The sequence below is a fragment of the Andrographis paniculata genome, unplaced genomic scaffold (genome assembly GCF_009805555.1).
Source record: "Andrographis paniculata isolate CXL003 unplaced genomic scaffold, ASM980555v1 Contig60END, whole genome shotgun sequence".
Classification (NCBI taxonomy): domain Eukaryota; kingdom Viridiplantae; phylum Streptophyta; class Magnoliopsida; order Lamiales; family Acanthaceae; genus Andrographis; species Andrographis paniculata.
This window is the reverse complement of record NW_026137596.1, coordinates 4898100-4916554: the sequence shown is the minus strand read 5'-3', so window position 1 is coordinate 4916554 and position 18455 is coordinate 4898100. Positions and strand designations below refer to the sequence as shown.

General features: G+C 27.1%; 1 protein-coding gene across 1 annotated transcript; it reads right to left on the bottom strand.

Moving 5' to 3' along the window:
- Window positions 1–2782: 2782 nt before the first annotated feature.
- On the bottom strand, window positions 2783–4261 carry LOC127259336 (stemmadenine O-acetyltransferase-like). Its single transcript, XM_051286601.1, has one exon. It carries the CDS (start codon window positions 4213–4215, stop codon window positions 2866–2868), a length of 1350 nt encoding a protein of 449 aa, XP_051142558.1. The 5' UTR covers window positions 4216–4261; the 3' UTR covers window positions 2783–2865.
- Between the last annotated feature and the right edge of the window lie 14194 nt (window positions 4262–18455).

The window sequence follows — 18455 nt, the reverse complement described above, 5'->3', positions numbered from 1 at the left end:
ATTTTACATCACTCTCCCCTCACCTAAGTCATGCATTGTCCCTAGTGCAATAGAAAAATAAAAAGAAAGGATTACGATGCTTCCCTGGAATCTGTAGGGGTGGTGCGACTGCACGTTTTTGCTTGCCTTGCCAATGCCTTTGCATTTGGTCATCGCCACTTTTAGGAGGCTTAAAGTTTCTCATAAGTCCTGCAAAAATAAACTAGCCAAGTGCAAAGTATCCCAAAAATGAGTGATATGTGATCTAACTAGTTAATGCCTTCTTAATTCACAACTAACAAGGATTTGAAGAGCAGAGTGATTGCACTTACTGCCAGGATCATTTAGCAAACCAAAGAATAAAACAATTGAAATGACCAATGGCAGAAGATCCTTTAAATCCTTAGGTTCAAAAAATTGAGTTCAAAATGCAGTTCAGAACACTAAAGACAATTAAGCCAAGGCATAATATCTCAAGCAAACTAGAAACAAATCACTAGCACTGCAGATAACAATTGACATAAAATTCACAGAAAATTTCCAGTTCCTGGAATTCAATACATTCAATTTCAATTCGCAATCCAGAATGTCAATACCCCAAATCCAGTGCAATGTATTAAAAATTTTGAATTGCTGTCGAACAAATCAGAACCAAAATGCCAACGTGTCACTATCACTCTCTGCAAAGAAAGATTGACATCAAATTCACGGCAATTTCATAGTAGCTGGAGTTCAAAGATTGGCAATTTCAAAACAACAATCGCATATCTCAACATATTATCCCACAAAAACGTGAAACTATTAGAAAATAGGGATGCATAGATAGTACCCAATTGAACATTGAAATCGACAAAGCATGGGGAGGAGCGGCGGCGGAGCAGTGGTCGCAGGCGGCGACTGACGGGGGAAGAAGAAGAGGTGGTGCAGGCGGCATCGGTCTGGCCTCGATCGTCGGCGGCAGTTCGGTCGAAACGGCGGTCTGGGTGTAGGGCGGTCGATGCCAATGATGCGCGGTGGGTGGTTGCGGAAGGAAGAAGAAGAAGAAAGATAAGAAGCCGGCGGGCGGCGGCTTCGTGTTTTGCGGCGGACAGTGGCTGGAAGAATGAAGAAGAAAACGAGGCGATCTACGAAAGATGGTTCGGTGCAGTTGGTTTTGGTTTTGTGTTATTGTATTTAAATTCAAAATATAATTATTATAATTTTATAATTTTTTCATAAAGTATTTCAATTAGAATTATAAAACACTAGAGGTGTGTTTGTTTGGGGATTGGATTTTGATTTCACTATTCAATTTATTTTTTTCTCTCAAAAATATTAATCAAACATCTCTTTTTCATTTTTTATATTATACTCAAAAATAATTTTATATTCAAAATATCACATCAACACCTATTTATATTATATTATACAACTATTCAAATTCAAATTTTTTACTATTCAAATCCCTAACTCAAAATTCAAATCCCCAAACAAACACACTTTAAGTATTTTTTGTAATTTTTTTTAATTTTTATTAAATTTTGATATAATAATTAAAATTATATAATTTCTCAAAAAATATATATATCTAAACCCACAAGTTTTGTTTCAATTAGACATTCCTTAATCAAATTTCAAGTTTCTTTATCCTGAAAGTGGATATTAAACTAAATCAAATCATTTAAATTGAATTACATGAGTAGCTACGTCAAATAATCACGAAAAATTAATTATAATTTTTTCTGCAAATATTACCTACGAAATGGTCAAAACAAGAAATTGTGACATAAATTTGTCACAAAATTGCTCTCCACAACTTTTAATTGTCACTATTTAAATTCGCCAATAAATTTTTGCAATCATCAACTTTTTTTCCAGTGTCCATTGGCAGATACTGTTTAGATTCTATAAATATACATTATAATCATTATAAAAAACTCATTGACACATCTCAATCAAATTTATATTTTCTTTCCTGCAATTTATTTAATTTTTTTGCACTTCTTCTTCTCCAATTTCTATATTATAAATGTTTGGACATTTCATTTGGTACGAATTAAAAATTTAATTACATTAAATCCTCCAAAAAAGAAAAAAGAAATTATTGGTTGTTGAAAATTTTTAATCCATAGTAACAATTGTATTGTTCTTTGTATATTGTAATTCATCATTATCTATTCCATTGATTTACTAGTAAATTGAAAGGTAGTTATCTCAAATTCAAATTCAAAATTTGTGTTAGTATTGTAAGTTATGTCTATTGATGTTGTAAAATTATGTCCATTGGTCTAGAAGGATATATTGGATTCATATACTGGTCTTATGATATATTACTAAAGCAGATTTGGTCAAAAACAAGTTGATGCCTTTTGCGCATAAATTGTACTATTTTTGTCCGTATGTAAGGGTTACATTTATATTTTGCGTCATTGTACTTAACATTAAAAATATTTTTATATTTGTATAATTTTTTTTACAAATGCTCTTCTATTAGTAGATACTAATTGAAGTATTTTTATATTTTTTTTTTCTTAATTTATACTATATTTTAATATAATAGTTAAAATTCAGCGATCAATACGCAAAAAGTAAATAAAACTCTTAGAGCGGCGCCGAGGTAGTATTTCCTGGTCATATAGTTAATTGAATTTTTTTACAACACCATTCCTTAAAATTATGAGGAGATACCAAGCATGGGAAGACCAGACAAGATTAAGTCATCATTAATGGACTATGAGTACAGTGAACAGTAATAAGTGTTGAATGTAATGTTTATTAATTAAAGGGAAACTCACAAACAGCAGAATAAAAGAAAAAACGACTAAAAACAAAGGGAAACAATAAGGAAATAAGAAAATTAACAAATGGCAAATGAAAGATAGACTATGAGTGTGAGCAAACCCTAATTTATTCCATGTTGTCGTGCACGTAGTCCAGCGGACTTGGTTCGACGCAAGCGAGCTCGTGAAGCTCTTCAATGGCGTCGAAGAAGGGCATGTATGTCTCACCAAGAGTCACCAAGGCTTCGATTCCTTGCCCGTTTCTGGTGTCCATTAATCCAATAATGTTTATGTACTTTGAAGTCCTACTTCCATGGAAATATGTTGTCATCCAAAGGGGCTTTCCCCATCCAAAGTCAGCCTCGTATCCGCCAAATCGACACCAGCTCGAGATTGTCAGAAGATCGGCTCCATTTGGGACTTCTGCAAACAGCGACTGCATCTTCGCATCTAAGCCCCGGAGCCCTCCATCGCCTTGTATTCTTGTAATATAATCGCCATTACATTTTCTAATGGCATCCCTAAATTTTCTTGCTAGGTCTGTGTGTTCTCCTGTGGGTCGATTCATGCTGGATTCTGTTTCAATGGAAATGAAGTTCCCGAAACAATCTGATGGGAATGGAGGCTGGGCTCGTCCTCTCAAGTTGGTGGCGATGGCTAGGGCTGAAGCTGATTTGCCATTTTTTAAGGATGCTGCCATGAAACACTTCCAGAGAAATGCTGAGACAGCCTCCACCCTGGTAGGGTTTTTCAGACCTGATTTGTCCTTAAGGGAAGAAATAGCAATGGAGTCGAAAACGTATCTCTTAGTTTCCCATTTCCCCTCATTCAAAATGCGTTGCGACACGCGGTTCTTGTCGAGCAATTCCTCCTTATGTGGGAATAGAAATTGGGAGATGTAATTAGGACAAGCTCCTCCTCGACTTCCCCGATTCGCAGTTCCCCAGGCTTTCAAGAAATTCACCATGGCTTGAGCATCGACAAGCTTGTGCCAGAAGAGGGCGCTGATGGCGATGCTCCCGCAGTCGAAATAGCTTACTTTAATTTGCAGAGTCAGACATTTCGAGTCGATTTCAGAATGCCAGGCGACTTTTGCAGGTAAGAGCTGATCGGGCAAATCCTTGTCAGGGTTTTGAAGAAGATCGGACAACCGATGGCCGGAATATCTTACAACGGTGAAATGAACTCCGGCGTCGTTGCAGTCGATGGACTGGTTGGATTGGTTAGCTCTTCCGGCGAAAGGGTAGAATCGGGTTAGAATGGATGAAAGGGAAAGCTTCAGCTGCTGAGTGACGTGTGAGAAGGCATCGTCGAGGTGATTGACAATGGTGTCTGAACAAGGAGGGAAGTAGAGGACAATGGGGATGAGAAATGGTTCCATGATCTGGTCGAGCATTGAGAGTTTGTAGGTCCTGAGGTGTGCCGGCGTCGGAGAAGATGGCTTTATGAATTCGCTCAGAATGACCTTGCACTCCATTTTTAAGAGAAGTTGTAAATTATGGAGCAAATTAATTCAAGGAAGAAAGAAGAATGAATGTGGTGTTTTGTGGGTTGGGTTGCAGTATTTGTGTTTGGCATTTATAGAATGAGAATACTCTCCAAGACATAAGGACGTGTTTGGATATGTCTTTTGGTTTAAATTTGAATTTATTTTTTATTTTATTTGAGTTTAGTTTATACTTACTCGTTTTCAATTCAAAATACTACTTTGGCCAGGCTCTAAGTATCTCATTTATTCTTTGTGTGTTCATTTTTTAATATTAATTATTATATCAAAATATAGTACGAATTAATAGAAGAACATTTGTAAAAAAAAAATTATACAAATATAAGTATATTTTTAATGTTAAGTATAATAACATAAAGAATAAATATGACCCTTGGAGGCAGACGGATGAAGTATTTTTTTATCATTTTCATCTGTGTCACTCAACAAAATATCTTTTTTTTCGTTTTTAGTAAAAGTAATCATACGCTAATACCAAAATACATTTAAATTTTATTTAAATTACAAATATATCATTACATGTATAATTATTTTTGATATAAAATCAAATGACAAATATATCAAAAAAAATTTTACACACTTCTACTGACCAATAGAATACTATTATTTCTTACAAAACTCTATCAGCCCATGTCAAATGAAAGGGAGAGAGAGAGTATAATATTTTGATTTGATTATATTTTTGATGTATTGTAAAAAAAAAATGAATATTTAAAATTAAAGTTTTACCATATTACATCGTATATTTATTTATTTTTTTAATCAATCAAAAGAATTAGAATACTTTTAAAACTTTTGAAACACATTTTTTAATATTTTATTAATATAATATTTTAAATAAAAAAATAAATATAAATATTACTTGCTCTGCCTAAGAGACATTAATATGATACTGATAATGTGTATAGAATATTGATTAAAAGTCATTTTTGCTCTATTAATTTTGTGTTTAATTTATTTAAAAAGAAAAGTTAATGACATTTGTATAATAAATAACGATGAAAATATAATACAGTTTTACGATGATATAATAATTTATGATAACGAGATTATTAAATTTTGAATAGTCAAAAATAGTGGATTTAAAATCATTGATTTGGGAGAAATGTATAGTTTGTTTGTCCAACAATTTTTTTTATAAGATTCACAATATATATATATATGATATATATATTCTATTTTTTTATAGAAAAATAATACTCCTTTCGTCCCTTAATAATATATATTTTTTTCTTGTAAGTGTATCATCTACTTAACATTATAAATACCCTTCAAATTGAAAATATATTACACAAATATTATTACATTTATATCATATATTACTAATAAGGTTAGTTTAATCTTTTTACTTGTATTTCTACTGCATTTCAATATAATATTAATATTTATAAACCTTTTGTGCAAAAAGTAAAAAGATAAATAAATATGAGACGGAAAAAGTATACGACATAGAATATTATTTATTTATTCTCAATTTAATTTTTTCTATCTCACATAAAAAAATACTTCAAACTAAAATATTTTCTTCCTCCACTTACAATGTTTACATATTTCTATTTTGGGACGTCTAATTACAAAGTTAATATTTCATTAAATACTCTACCTTTTTTCACAAATACCCTTATTTTACATCACATCATTACTTTTACACAAAAAAGTAAGGGCAAAAATATTATTACACTACTTTTAACTACTCACTGTAATTAAATTACTATTATTTTTTAATACCGCCCCAAAAATAAAAATAAATATTGTAAGTGAACGGAGTAATAAATAACAAACCCAAAGAATAGAATTAAAAATATTATAATCAGAAGAAATAGTTTGTTTGGTTGTTTTTGTAAACTCTTATTTTCACTTTTCACCTACATTAATTTCTAAGAGATAACACATTTATTTTGCATTTCATATTATATTCAAAAATTAGTTTGCATTCACAGCAGTATTCCCTTCCTCCCAATACAATAATCTATTATTTATAATTTTTGTTCGTCCCAAAACAATAGTCTTATTTTCATAAATCTACTTTTTACACTAATACACTCGTAAGGGCAAAAAAGTCTATCCATGCTTTTTATTAACTACCAATATAATATCAATATTCCTTAAATTCCGGGCACAACCCAATTAGGATTATATTAATGGGAAGGAGGGAGTGTATAAAATGATTATTTGAAATACATCACACAATCATTTCAATTAAATTATATTATTTTGCTTGATATATAATAAGAACAAAACTTATCATTGATCCAGTAATATTTCCCTTTCTGGCGTTTTGTACTTGTGGATTCTTGAACCAAGAAATTAGTACTACATAAAAATATATATAAATAAAGAAATAAATATATATAGTACAACTGAATACACAGTATCATAATGATAACCATGATATGCGGTTTTCTACTGCAACGAGGGATTATAAAATAAGATACGAATAAGGCTATGATTTCTACATCATTTCTTTTATTATTATTATTTATTTATTTATTTATTTATTTATTTATTTATTTATTATTATTATTATTATTATTATTATTATTATTATTTGTACATCTGAAATGCTATTAACTGAATGTTGGATTACAAAATTTGATGAAAAGCATGAAGTTAAGGGTAAGACTTTTTTGGCATGTACTGAATATTATGCAAGTGTTTAATCGGACTATAATATTTCCTCCGTCTCACTCCAAAATGTCGTTTTAGATTTTATAGTATATTAAAAATAATATTATTTTATTAATTAGTAAAAGTGTACCGAGGTTTTGATATTTTTATTTGACTTTAAGTATAAATTATTTGTATGTGTAATAATGTATTTGTAATTTAAGTAAAAAATTATGTTTTTTGTTATTAGAGTACGAATATATTTACTAAAATAGTTTGCTGCTTTTGTGTGAGACGAACAAAAATGATAAAAAGATGTACTTTGAATTGGAAGTGAGAGTATGAGATTCTGTTGCTTGTGACTCTTTCGTCCGGGTGTGTTTGTTTGGAGTTTTGGATTTTGAGTTGATATTTGAATTAAATTAGAATAATTATATAATGTGATATAAATATACATAATGTGATGTTGTGAATGTAAAATTAATTTTTAGTATAATATAAAAGATAAAAAATAAGTATTTTATTTGATGTTTTTGAAAGAAATATATGTAATGAATAGTAAAAAATCCAATAAAGTTTGCCAAATGAGCACAGAGCACACCCTTAGTTGAATATATATATTACTCACTCCGTCCCAAACACTCTGCAACATTTTATTTTTGGTATATCCCAAACACCCTGCAATATTTTCAAAATATGAAATAATTAATTATACTTAATCTCTACCCCAAACCTTATCCCTTCACATCATCCAAATAAAAAAATAAAATATATATTTTTCTCTTCATCACATCACCTAATTTCTAAATTATCCTACTTAATACTAAGCACTTAAAAACCCATGCCAAAAGCAAATGTTGCACCTTGTTTGGGACGGAGGGAGTACAATACCAAATATTTTATATAATATTTGTATTTTAATTATATTTTTACATATTCCATCCGTCCAAACAATAAGTATACATTTACTTTTGGTGCGGGGTTAAGAAATAATAGTATTTTAATTATAATAAGCAGGTAAAAGTAGTGTAATGACATTTTTTTCCTTATTTTTTTTTGTATAAAAGTAATGATGTAATGTAAAGTAAGGATATTTGTGGAAAAAAAATTTGGTATTTAATGAAATTGTTACTTTGTAATTAGACGTTCCAAAATATAAATATGCATACTTTGTAACTGGACGGAGGGAGTATTATTTATAATATTTTCATGTACTGATTAGAAATCAGTCTGACGTGATAAATTGTCAATCAATACCTAAACAAAACGAAGATATTATTGTACAAATGGATATGGTAGCTTTGTTAAATGGAAACAACACAATGATAGAACAAAAATCTTCGACGGAGTTTATTACTCCCTCCGTTCCGGCTAATTTGTCCACATTAGTTGGGGTACGAAGTATTAGGTATTGTGTAATTAGTAAGTAATTAAGAAATATATTAGTAAAATTATTTATGATTTAATAAAAATAATTTTAAATTAAGATTAAGATGACTAAGTAGTTACTTAAAATTATAAAAAAAAAAAAAAATTATAATTATGAATTTTAAAATGCGATTAAAGTGTATAATTATATTTTTTTAAAAAAAATGACAAATTATATGAGACGAATCAAAATAAAAATAATGAACAATTTATGTGGAATAAAGGAAATACTAGTTTTGAAAGATGCAGATTGAATATAACCTATTTAAGAAAATATATGTTGAATGTTCATATATATGTTTTGAAAGTTTTTAAAATAAATACATAAATACAAATCAAAGAATAATACATAAAACAATTTTGGATGTGTATGATTATCATTTCAATTTTAGTTGGCACTATACTTTTAATTTAAGAAAATATTATATAATATATGATTTATGCCAAATTTTTTATGTTTATCTCTCTTCAATAAATATATATTTCAGCCGTCACACAATAAAAGTTATATTTTCTATGTTGGTTGTCCATTTTTAAGAGTAAATTTTCTTTACTTAATAATACCTACCTCAATACCCATTCCACATACCTTTAAAATTATACTTATTTAAACAAATATCATTTCATTAAAAATAAAGTCACTACTTACAAGAATAAATCTATCATTTAATTCAAAATATCACCGATTATTGTTAAAATACAATATTTCTTAATATCTGGTCCAAAATCAAGTGCAACTTTTCTCTTTTTTTTTTTTTATAAATAATTATATTAATTATAAATAAATATTTTTTTTATTTATTTTTAATATATAAAATATTATTCTATGTACAATAATATTCATATTGTATATAAACTTTTAAAATATATTTTTTTAAACATTTTAACACATACTTCTAATTTTTATTTTTTATTTTTTATCATATATATTGAATCACAAATCAAATAGTAATAAATAAATAAATCACATCCAACCAACTTCCAAGTTAAAACTCAACCAATAACCGAAGGGCATCCATGTTTATTTTATTTTAGATGTAACAACAATTTAAAAAACAATTTGAGATGTACTAAGTTGATATTAAAGAATATTGTCACGATCAAAATTAATAAAATAATATACATAAAATAAGATGGGATCCATGACATTTTAAAATAATTAACAACAGAGAATAACGTTGTTTTGATCCATGGGGTGGCAAATCTGCACAAGCTTTTAAGGTTACTTTGACTCGATCAGTTTTCTTTAAATATTCATACTAATCATCAATTTTATTTTATTTTTAAAAAAATAAATTTAAATTTAAAATTTTCTTTTCTATTTTTTATATTGTACTGAAAAAAAATAATAATTTATACACAAAATATTACTCTCTCCGTCGTGCAAGTCTGTGCTCATTTGACCTGAGTAATAATTGTTAATTTTTTTTTTATATAGTAAAAAATAGTACAAAAATAAAATGATTTTTTACTTAAAAATGAAAGGAAAGTGAGCATAAATTTGAATGACGGAGATAGTACATTAATACATGTCTATATCGTATTAAATAATTATTTGAATTCAAAATATTTACTATTAAAAATTCAATATTAACATTAAAGATCCAGCCAAACACACACTGGATCTATAGTTCAATATAAAACTATCGTTACTCTTTTATTATTACACAATTGTCATTACCTTTACACTAATACACTCACAAGAACAAAAATATCTTTTTACATATACGTTTTACCCATTATCAATATAATATCAATATTTCTTAAATCTCGTGCCTAGTATAACTAAAACTATAGTTTTAAGATGGAGGGAGTATTTTATTTGGCATGCCATTCTCAACATATTATTTTATTTTTTTATTACAAGATATAGCTTCTTGTAAAGCGAGAAAGAATGAGAATACTCCCCAAAACTAGGACGTGTTTGGATATATGTCTTTGTGACTTTGTTTGATTTTTGGTAATTTAAATTTGAGTTTCTTGTTTCAATTTTAATTTTGAGTAGTTTTTTTTCTTTTTATAATTTTTTGTGTGATAAAATACTCAATTTTTATTTTAAAGGATTCAATGAAGAGTGTTGTTTTTTGTTTGTGGCCAAAATCTGTATTTTTTATTAGTTTAGGTACAGATTAATAGAAAATAATTTTATTTAAAAAAAAAAAACAGACTTTTAATTTATTATTTTAAATGGAATAGATGTACATTAATACTTTATATAAGGTACATCAATGTTTTATCGCATCACAGCCTATATTCATTTAAAGTACATTAATATTTTATTTAATGTGTCTTTGCTTGGGGTTTCGATTTTGATTTTAGAATAGTAAAAATATTGAATTATAATAGTTAATGATGTGATATTAATAAATATTAATTTTATATTTTGAATGTAAAATTATTTTTTAATAAAATATATATAAAAAAAAAATAAGTGTTTAATTTGATATTTTTAAATAATTTTTTTTGATAATTAATAAGATTGATGAAGTTTTATTAAAATTTTATTATTTTTGTTAGAAATTGGGGAAAAAATAATGAGATTGTCTTATTGTTTATCAAAATAAATGACTTATATATAGACAATACATAACATACTCGATAGACTCAAATATAAGTAACATCATCTATGGATAAGACTAAATTTAAATATGAATCTACTAAATCTAAAACTGAATATCTAAAATATTTCAACATCTCCCTCAAACTCAAGTGTTATAACATAAACCAACTTGAATTTGATAAGAAAGTTAAACATAAACACACAAACAAAAACAAAAACACAAATAAAAATAATAGTTGGCTCTCTATCGGAGTCGGAATTGAGATGACTTTCCACCCCAGAGCAAAAAATTAGTTGACTCCACCGGAGCCGAAATTGAGATGACTCTCCACCGGAGCTGAAAACGAGATGACTCTCCACCGGAGTCGAAAACGAGATGATTCTCCACCGGAGTCGAAAACGATATGACTCCACCAGAGCCGAAAACGAAATGACTCCACCAGAGCCGAAAACCACATGACTCTATCAGAGCAAAAAAAATGACATGACTCCACCGGAGCTGAAAACGAGATGGTCGAAAATGAGATGACTCCAACGGAACTGAAAACGACATGACTCCATTGGAGCCGAAAACAACATGAATCCATCGGAGCCGAAAACGAGATGACTCCACCGGAGCAAAAAACCACATGACTCCACCGGAGCCGAAAACGAGATGACTTCACCGGAGCAAAAAACGAGATGACTTCACCGGAGTCGAAAACAAAATGACTCCACCGAAGCCGAAAAAAAGATGACTCCACCGGAGCCTAAAACAACATGACTCCACTGGAGCTGAAAACGACATAACTCCATTGGAGCCGAAAACGAGATGAATCTCCACGGGAGTCGAAAACGAGATGACTCCACCGAAGCCGAAAACAGACAAATTGCAAACATCGGACAGATCAGATTGCACGCAGGCAACAAACAAGCAGTGGACAGAGGGCGGATCGTAGACAGATTTCCGGCAACAAACAAGCAACGAAAGATGACAGATTGCACGCAGACAACAGACAGATGGCAGATCGCAAGTAGACAACAGACAGACAGTGGACATATGATAGATAACAAACAGATCGCAGATAGATTTCATATGCACAGACAAATTTCAGATTGCACACAGGACTAGACAAGCAGCGGACAGATGATAGATCGCAGACGAGACAGATTTACAAAAAGATAGACTTGCAAAGGCATGATCTCAAAATCACAAAACCTCCGGATACAGTCCAGATTGAATGTACTCGGAGAAACACGGGTTGGTAGGGTAGGCTATATCTACGGCATGAGAAAAATAAACTCTGATACCATGTTAGAAATTAGGGGGAAAATAACGAGGTTGTCTTATTGATCATCAAAATAAGGGGTCTATATATAGGTAATACAAAACATGCTCGATAGACTCAAATATAAGTAATTTAATCTATGGATAAGACAAAATCTAAATATAAATCTACGAAATCTAAAACTGAATATCTAAAATATCTCAACAATTTTCAAATGAACGAAAGATTTTAAGATATTTTCAAAATATATCTAAATATATTTTTACTGTTTTTTAATATAATATTTTAAATAAAAATATAGGTTACGAATTAGATATTACTTCCTCTATTTCATTTCTTCTGTCCATATTGTCGTTTGTATCCGTCTCACTTGTTTCATTTTTTCTCAAAAAAATAATAATATTAAAAAATTAATTATATTTTAAATTTTATAACTATTTTAATATTAATTAGAGTAATTAATATTTAATTCAATTAATTCTAATAATATATTTTTTAATTACCATTAAAAGTAAGTATTTACTTGTATGTGGGACAAGAGTGTATATACTTAGAGAAAGATTCCAATAAATAGTAAAAATATAGAAAAGTTTGTTCGCTTTTAATATTTGAATGACATATGATTCTCAGTAAATATTATAAAATGTATATACAATATAGATACAATATTGTAGTGAACAACACACAATGAATTAATAAACAACACACCTTATTAGCTATTGACAACACATAATTTATATTAATATAATACAATATAGCACGTGAACCAACAATGCATGACATAGTCTTACATAATATATGCAATATTTGATTTTAACACATAAAATACCCTAATACAGAACACGTTGTCATTATAAACAAATAATACAACTTTTTTTTATAAACAACACATGATGCGTGTAATAAAGACATTTGTTGTTTTTATATTTTATGTGTGTTGATTAAAAAATGAGCAAGGTGCTGACCCTCTCCCATTAACACAATATATAATATATACACTTTAATCATTCATAAAAAAATAAACAATTAATAAAAAAAGATTATATTATCGACACAATTTTTTATATCTAACAAAAAAATATTCATTCAAAAAAAAAAAAAAGGGTTTGTTTGATTGTGTATTTAAACTTTTGTTTTCACTTTTCATTTACAATACTTTTCTAAAAGAAAAATATCATACGTTTACAATTAATTTTATTTACTATTCATTCAAAATATTATAGAAGTATCAAACAATTCTGGTATCAAATGAAACAATTATTTCAATACAATTATATTTTTAATTAAATTATTATTTTTCCACATAATAAGAATTAATTAACATATGATACTGAAACAAATTTATCAAGAAAATAGTACGTAATATTTTCTCTTCTAGCACGATTTTTCAACCCAAAAAGAAAAGTAAATATAATACAAGTGTATCAGTTTCATATTCATAACCATGATATGCGATTTTGTACTGCAACGAGAGATTATAATATATGATACTAATAAGATTGTAATATTATTATTATTATTATTATTATGGTTATATGGGAAGTGCTGTGAAATTAATGTTGAATTATGAAATTTGATGAAAAGCATGAAGTTAAGTGATGCAGGACTTTCTTGGCATTTATTAAATATGGCTTAGAGTTTAACCCCTATATAATATGAGCGGCAGCGGCTTTAGTTTTGATTTTGAATTAAGTAATACTCTCACAGTCCCAAAAAAAGTGTCATATTGAGAATTGATACGAGAATTAAAGAATAATAATATTTAATTGAAAGTGGATATAAAGTATAATATAAATGACTAAAATGCCTTTGCTTTTTGAAGGATTTTAAAGAGTATATTAGAATAATATAATTAGGGGTAGTATGAAAAAGTAGGAATAATTTTGTTATAAAATGGGGACCACGGATACTAAATAAGAAAACAAGATAATTGTTTTGGGACGGACGAAAATAGAAAAATAAAATAAATCTTTTGGGACGGAGGAAGTATGTCAAATAACACGCAATGTGCTAATAAATATATACAATATTACTATTAACAACATATTATTCATATTAGTATAATACAAATGCAACAAATGAACTAACATTATACGATATAATCTCACACAATACATGCAATAGTTGTACATGCAGCAGTTGATTTTAGCATATGACATACTCTTATACAACACACGCAATAATTATAAATAAACAACACATGTCTTTATTACAAGTTATTTCTATATTTTACGTAAATTGAATTGAAAAATCAACACCGTGTTAATTTTTCTAAATCACCGCTGTAACTCTTACTGATATGAGTTTCTATACTTGTCGAAAGAGAAATCTAAAAAGGAAATAATAGAGATTTTCGCAGATACCTCATCCATCCCGTCCGATTATACCATTTCCTTTTGGACATAATTATTAAGAAATTATATACTAGAAAACTAATTATTTTTAATTTGGCTGATGCGATAGTTATAATAAAGTGAAATATATTTATTTATTTAATATTTTATTACTGAAATAAATATTAAATAATTTTGGCTCAAATAAATTATATTTCATCCGTCCCAAAACTATAATTGGGTTGGGTTTGTCACGGGATTTAAGAAATATTAATATTATATTGTTAGTGGGTAAAAAGTACGGATAAAAGAATTTTTTACCCTTGTGAGTGTATTAGTGTAAAAAGTAGTGACAATTGTGTAATAATAATAACAAAGTAAATGTAGTTTTATAGTGATATAATTATATATGGAAATGAGACTATTGTTTTGGAATGAACAAAAATGGTAAATAGGACTATTGTATGGGACGGAGGGGGTAATTATTTGTAATAATACTACTTTAAAAATAAGTAATGTAAATTTCCCATCAAAAAACAATATAATGTAAATTATTTATAATAAATTCTTGTATAATTATCTAAAATATAAATTTAAAAAATTGTGCTTGGTTGGATTAATCCAAAAAAATTTATTATGCACTAATTTGTTTTTTAAAAATATCAAATAAAACTCCTATTCTTTTATGTTATATTAAAAAACAAGTTCACATTAAAAATATCACATCTATACATATTTATATAACAATAAACATTTATTCAAATTAAAATCTTAATATTAAAACTTTAAATTCCGAATCAAATAGACAGTTATAATTTATTCACATAATTTTTCTTTTTAGAAATATCAAATCAAACTCTTATATTTTATTTTTTTGTGTTAAATTTAAAATCACTTTTATATTTAAAATACCACATTAATAACTATTTATATAACAAAAAAATATATATTTAAATTAAAAAATCTTATCATTCAAATTCCAAACTCAAAATATGAACTCCAACTAAATACACTTTTAGATTTTATTTACAGATTTTTTTCTTCCAAAAATATCAAATCAAACTCTCTTTTTTAGTTATTTTTATACTTTCTCCGTTTCATCTACCATGTCCACATTAGTATTTATGTCCGTCCCACATCTTATGTTACTTTTATTTTTTGAAAAATGATTGTTCTCTTTAATCTTATTTTAAAATCTACTAATTTATAGTTTTTTTAAAAAATTTTAATTAGCCTAATTAATTATCTTAATTTATAATTATTTATATCATAGAATAATTATTTTTATTTTATTACATTTTTAATTCTTTAATAATATACTTCTTCCGTCTACAGAAAATCTAACACTATAGTTAGAACTGTGGAAGTATTATATTATAAATTAATTTATATTTAAAATATCATTTTAATTCATATTTATATTATAGCAACCATTTAAATTAAAAACCTTTCTTATTAAAAATTCGAATTATAACCAAACACACTATTAATACATATTTATATTATATAAAAAAAATATTCAAATTAACTTTTTATTATTCAAAATCCAAATCTAAACCCCAAATTTCGAACCAAACACACCTTTAAAATTTATAAATTATTGGATATATTTTTTTAAATATTTAAACATAATTTTTTTTTTTAAAGTTTCAGCTCGGTCAGGCCTAAATCTAATTTTTAATATTATGCTCGAGTCGAGTTTTTGGATTTTTTTTCATGTTTATTTTTATCAATTCTAGTTAAATGTAATTAAAAATAATTTTTTGAAATAATTTTGAGTAAAAAAACTAAATAGAATAATTTGAATTTTTTAGTTAAGATTTAATTATTATTAAAAATTTTTAATTTTCTTTTTAATTTTTTAAAAAATAACATTTAGATTAGACAATTAAAAAGAAAAAATTGACGTAATAGGACGAGACGGAAGAAGATCGCACCAAATGTTGTCTAAAAACAATAATGTTACTCAGACAACTCTTCACCCTTAAAAATGTTTTAAACTATTATTTATATATTTTTTATTTAAGGGTGTGTTTGTTCGAAGATTTTGAAAGATTTATATTATTTATACAAATTTCTCACCCCCCCATCCCAAAAAAAAAAAAAAATTAAATTAAATATTTATTTTTTATTTTTTATATTATATTATTAAAAATCAATTTTACATTCAAAACATCACATCAGTACTTATCTATATCACATCATACCATTATTCCAATTCAAATTTTTTACTATTCAAATCTCAACTCAAAATTCAAACCCCCAAACAAACACATCTAGAAAATCATAAACCAATATATGAAGAGAAGAATGGGGCATTTGGAGAGCCGAGTGTGAAAATACCAATTTTTTTGCTACATTGTGGGAACAAATATTACACACAATCTAGAGACATGCTTCAATTTAGTAAGCCGATAAAAACGACTAAAACCATCTCCAACCGAAAAGTCATTTTCCTTTTTTTTTTTTTTTTTTTTTAAATTTTATGACGTGAGCATCCGTAGCCATTAACCGAAAGTACACACTGGGTAAATTTTCGATCGAACCTAATACCCTGTAAACTAGGCTCAACAAGACAAATCACACTGTGCGAATTATGTATGACAAGTGGACCTGAAGACGTTAGAGTTTGAATTCATAACCTCACAGTCTGTACTTTCGCAAGAGAGGGAAAGAATTTGACCTTTAACCCACTATATATATTTGCATAATTCACTTTCTCTCATTCCAAACGTGCCTTTTTTTTTATTAATATAATTTAATTTAAAATTATTTATAAATAATATTTTTGTCTTGTTTATTTTATTTTCTTGTTAATTTTGTTTTTATTATTTATAAGAAGATTTATTTTTCTCATTCAAAAGTTTTATATTATCTCTGTCTCAACTAATTTATAAATAATATAAATGTGGAATACTTAACCGTGTTTATCTTATGTTCGATGTAACAACAATTAAAAATAATAAAAAGATAATAATAATAATAATAAAGAAGAGATGTACTAAGACTTGATAGTAAAAAGATGGTTACAATCAAGATTAATAAAATAATGTACATACAATAAGATGGGATCAATGATATTTTAAAATAATTAACTACACAGAATAACGTTTTTTTTTTTTTTTTTTTTTTTAAATAATAAAAATATATACCCATTTGCTTTGATCCATGAGGTGTGGAAGTTTTTAAGGTTACGTTTGACTGGAGTTTTATCCAAATATTTTTAGTATTCATAAAAAAAAAAAAAAAAAAAAAAAAAATTCTCCTAAAAAAATAAAATCGCAATTTTAATTTTTATATTATCCTAAAAAAAAAATAAATTTACATTAAAAACAATAGGTTAATCAGTTTATACAATGTTAAACAATTATTTAAATTAAAATTTTTTATCATTCAAAAACTAAAACCTAAAATGAAGTGACAAGCCCAACACCTGAACCTATAGTTTAATAATGAATAGTTAAATTAAATGACAAGCCAACACCTGAACCTACTATAGTTTAATAATGATCAGTTTGCCGAAAGTGCAGAGAACCCTAAATTGTTTATTTTGCAATCTCTTATTATTTTATTTGTAATGCCATTCTGATTATATTATTTATTTAATTTACAAGATCGCATCATATTATTTATTTAATTATAATTAATTGCGTATTAAATTATTAGTTTTTGATGAATAGCGTAACTAGAGATCTTTGTCTGGAGTGTGCTAGGATGTGTTTTTGGAAATGGGTAAACGTGTTTTTACTAAAAATTGTATAAAATACTCTTTGTTTTATTTATTGCATAAAATTCTTTTGAATTTGCTCGAAACGTTCTCTTTGTCAAAATAATAATAATAATAATAATAATAATAATAATAATAATAATAATAATAATAATGTTTGATTCTAAATAAAGATTCTGTTTGAAATTTTGGGGGAAAATAATGAGATTGTATTCTTAGCGTCAAAATAAGAAGCCTATATATAGGCCATACAAAATAGACTCGATAGACTCAAATCTAAGTAATCT

Bases quoted from the DNA above. Each gene is read 5' to 3' on its own strand.
- LOC127259336 (XM_051286601.1), bottom strand. From the start codon at position 4,215: ATGGAGTGCAAGGTCATTCTGAGCGAATTCATAAAGCCATCTTCTCCG.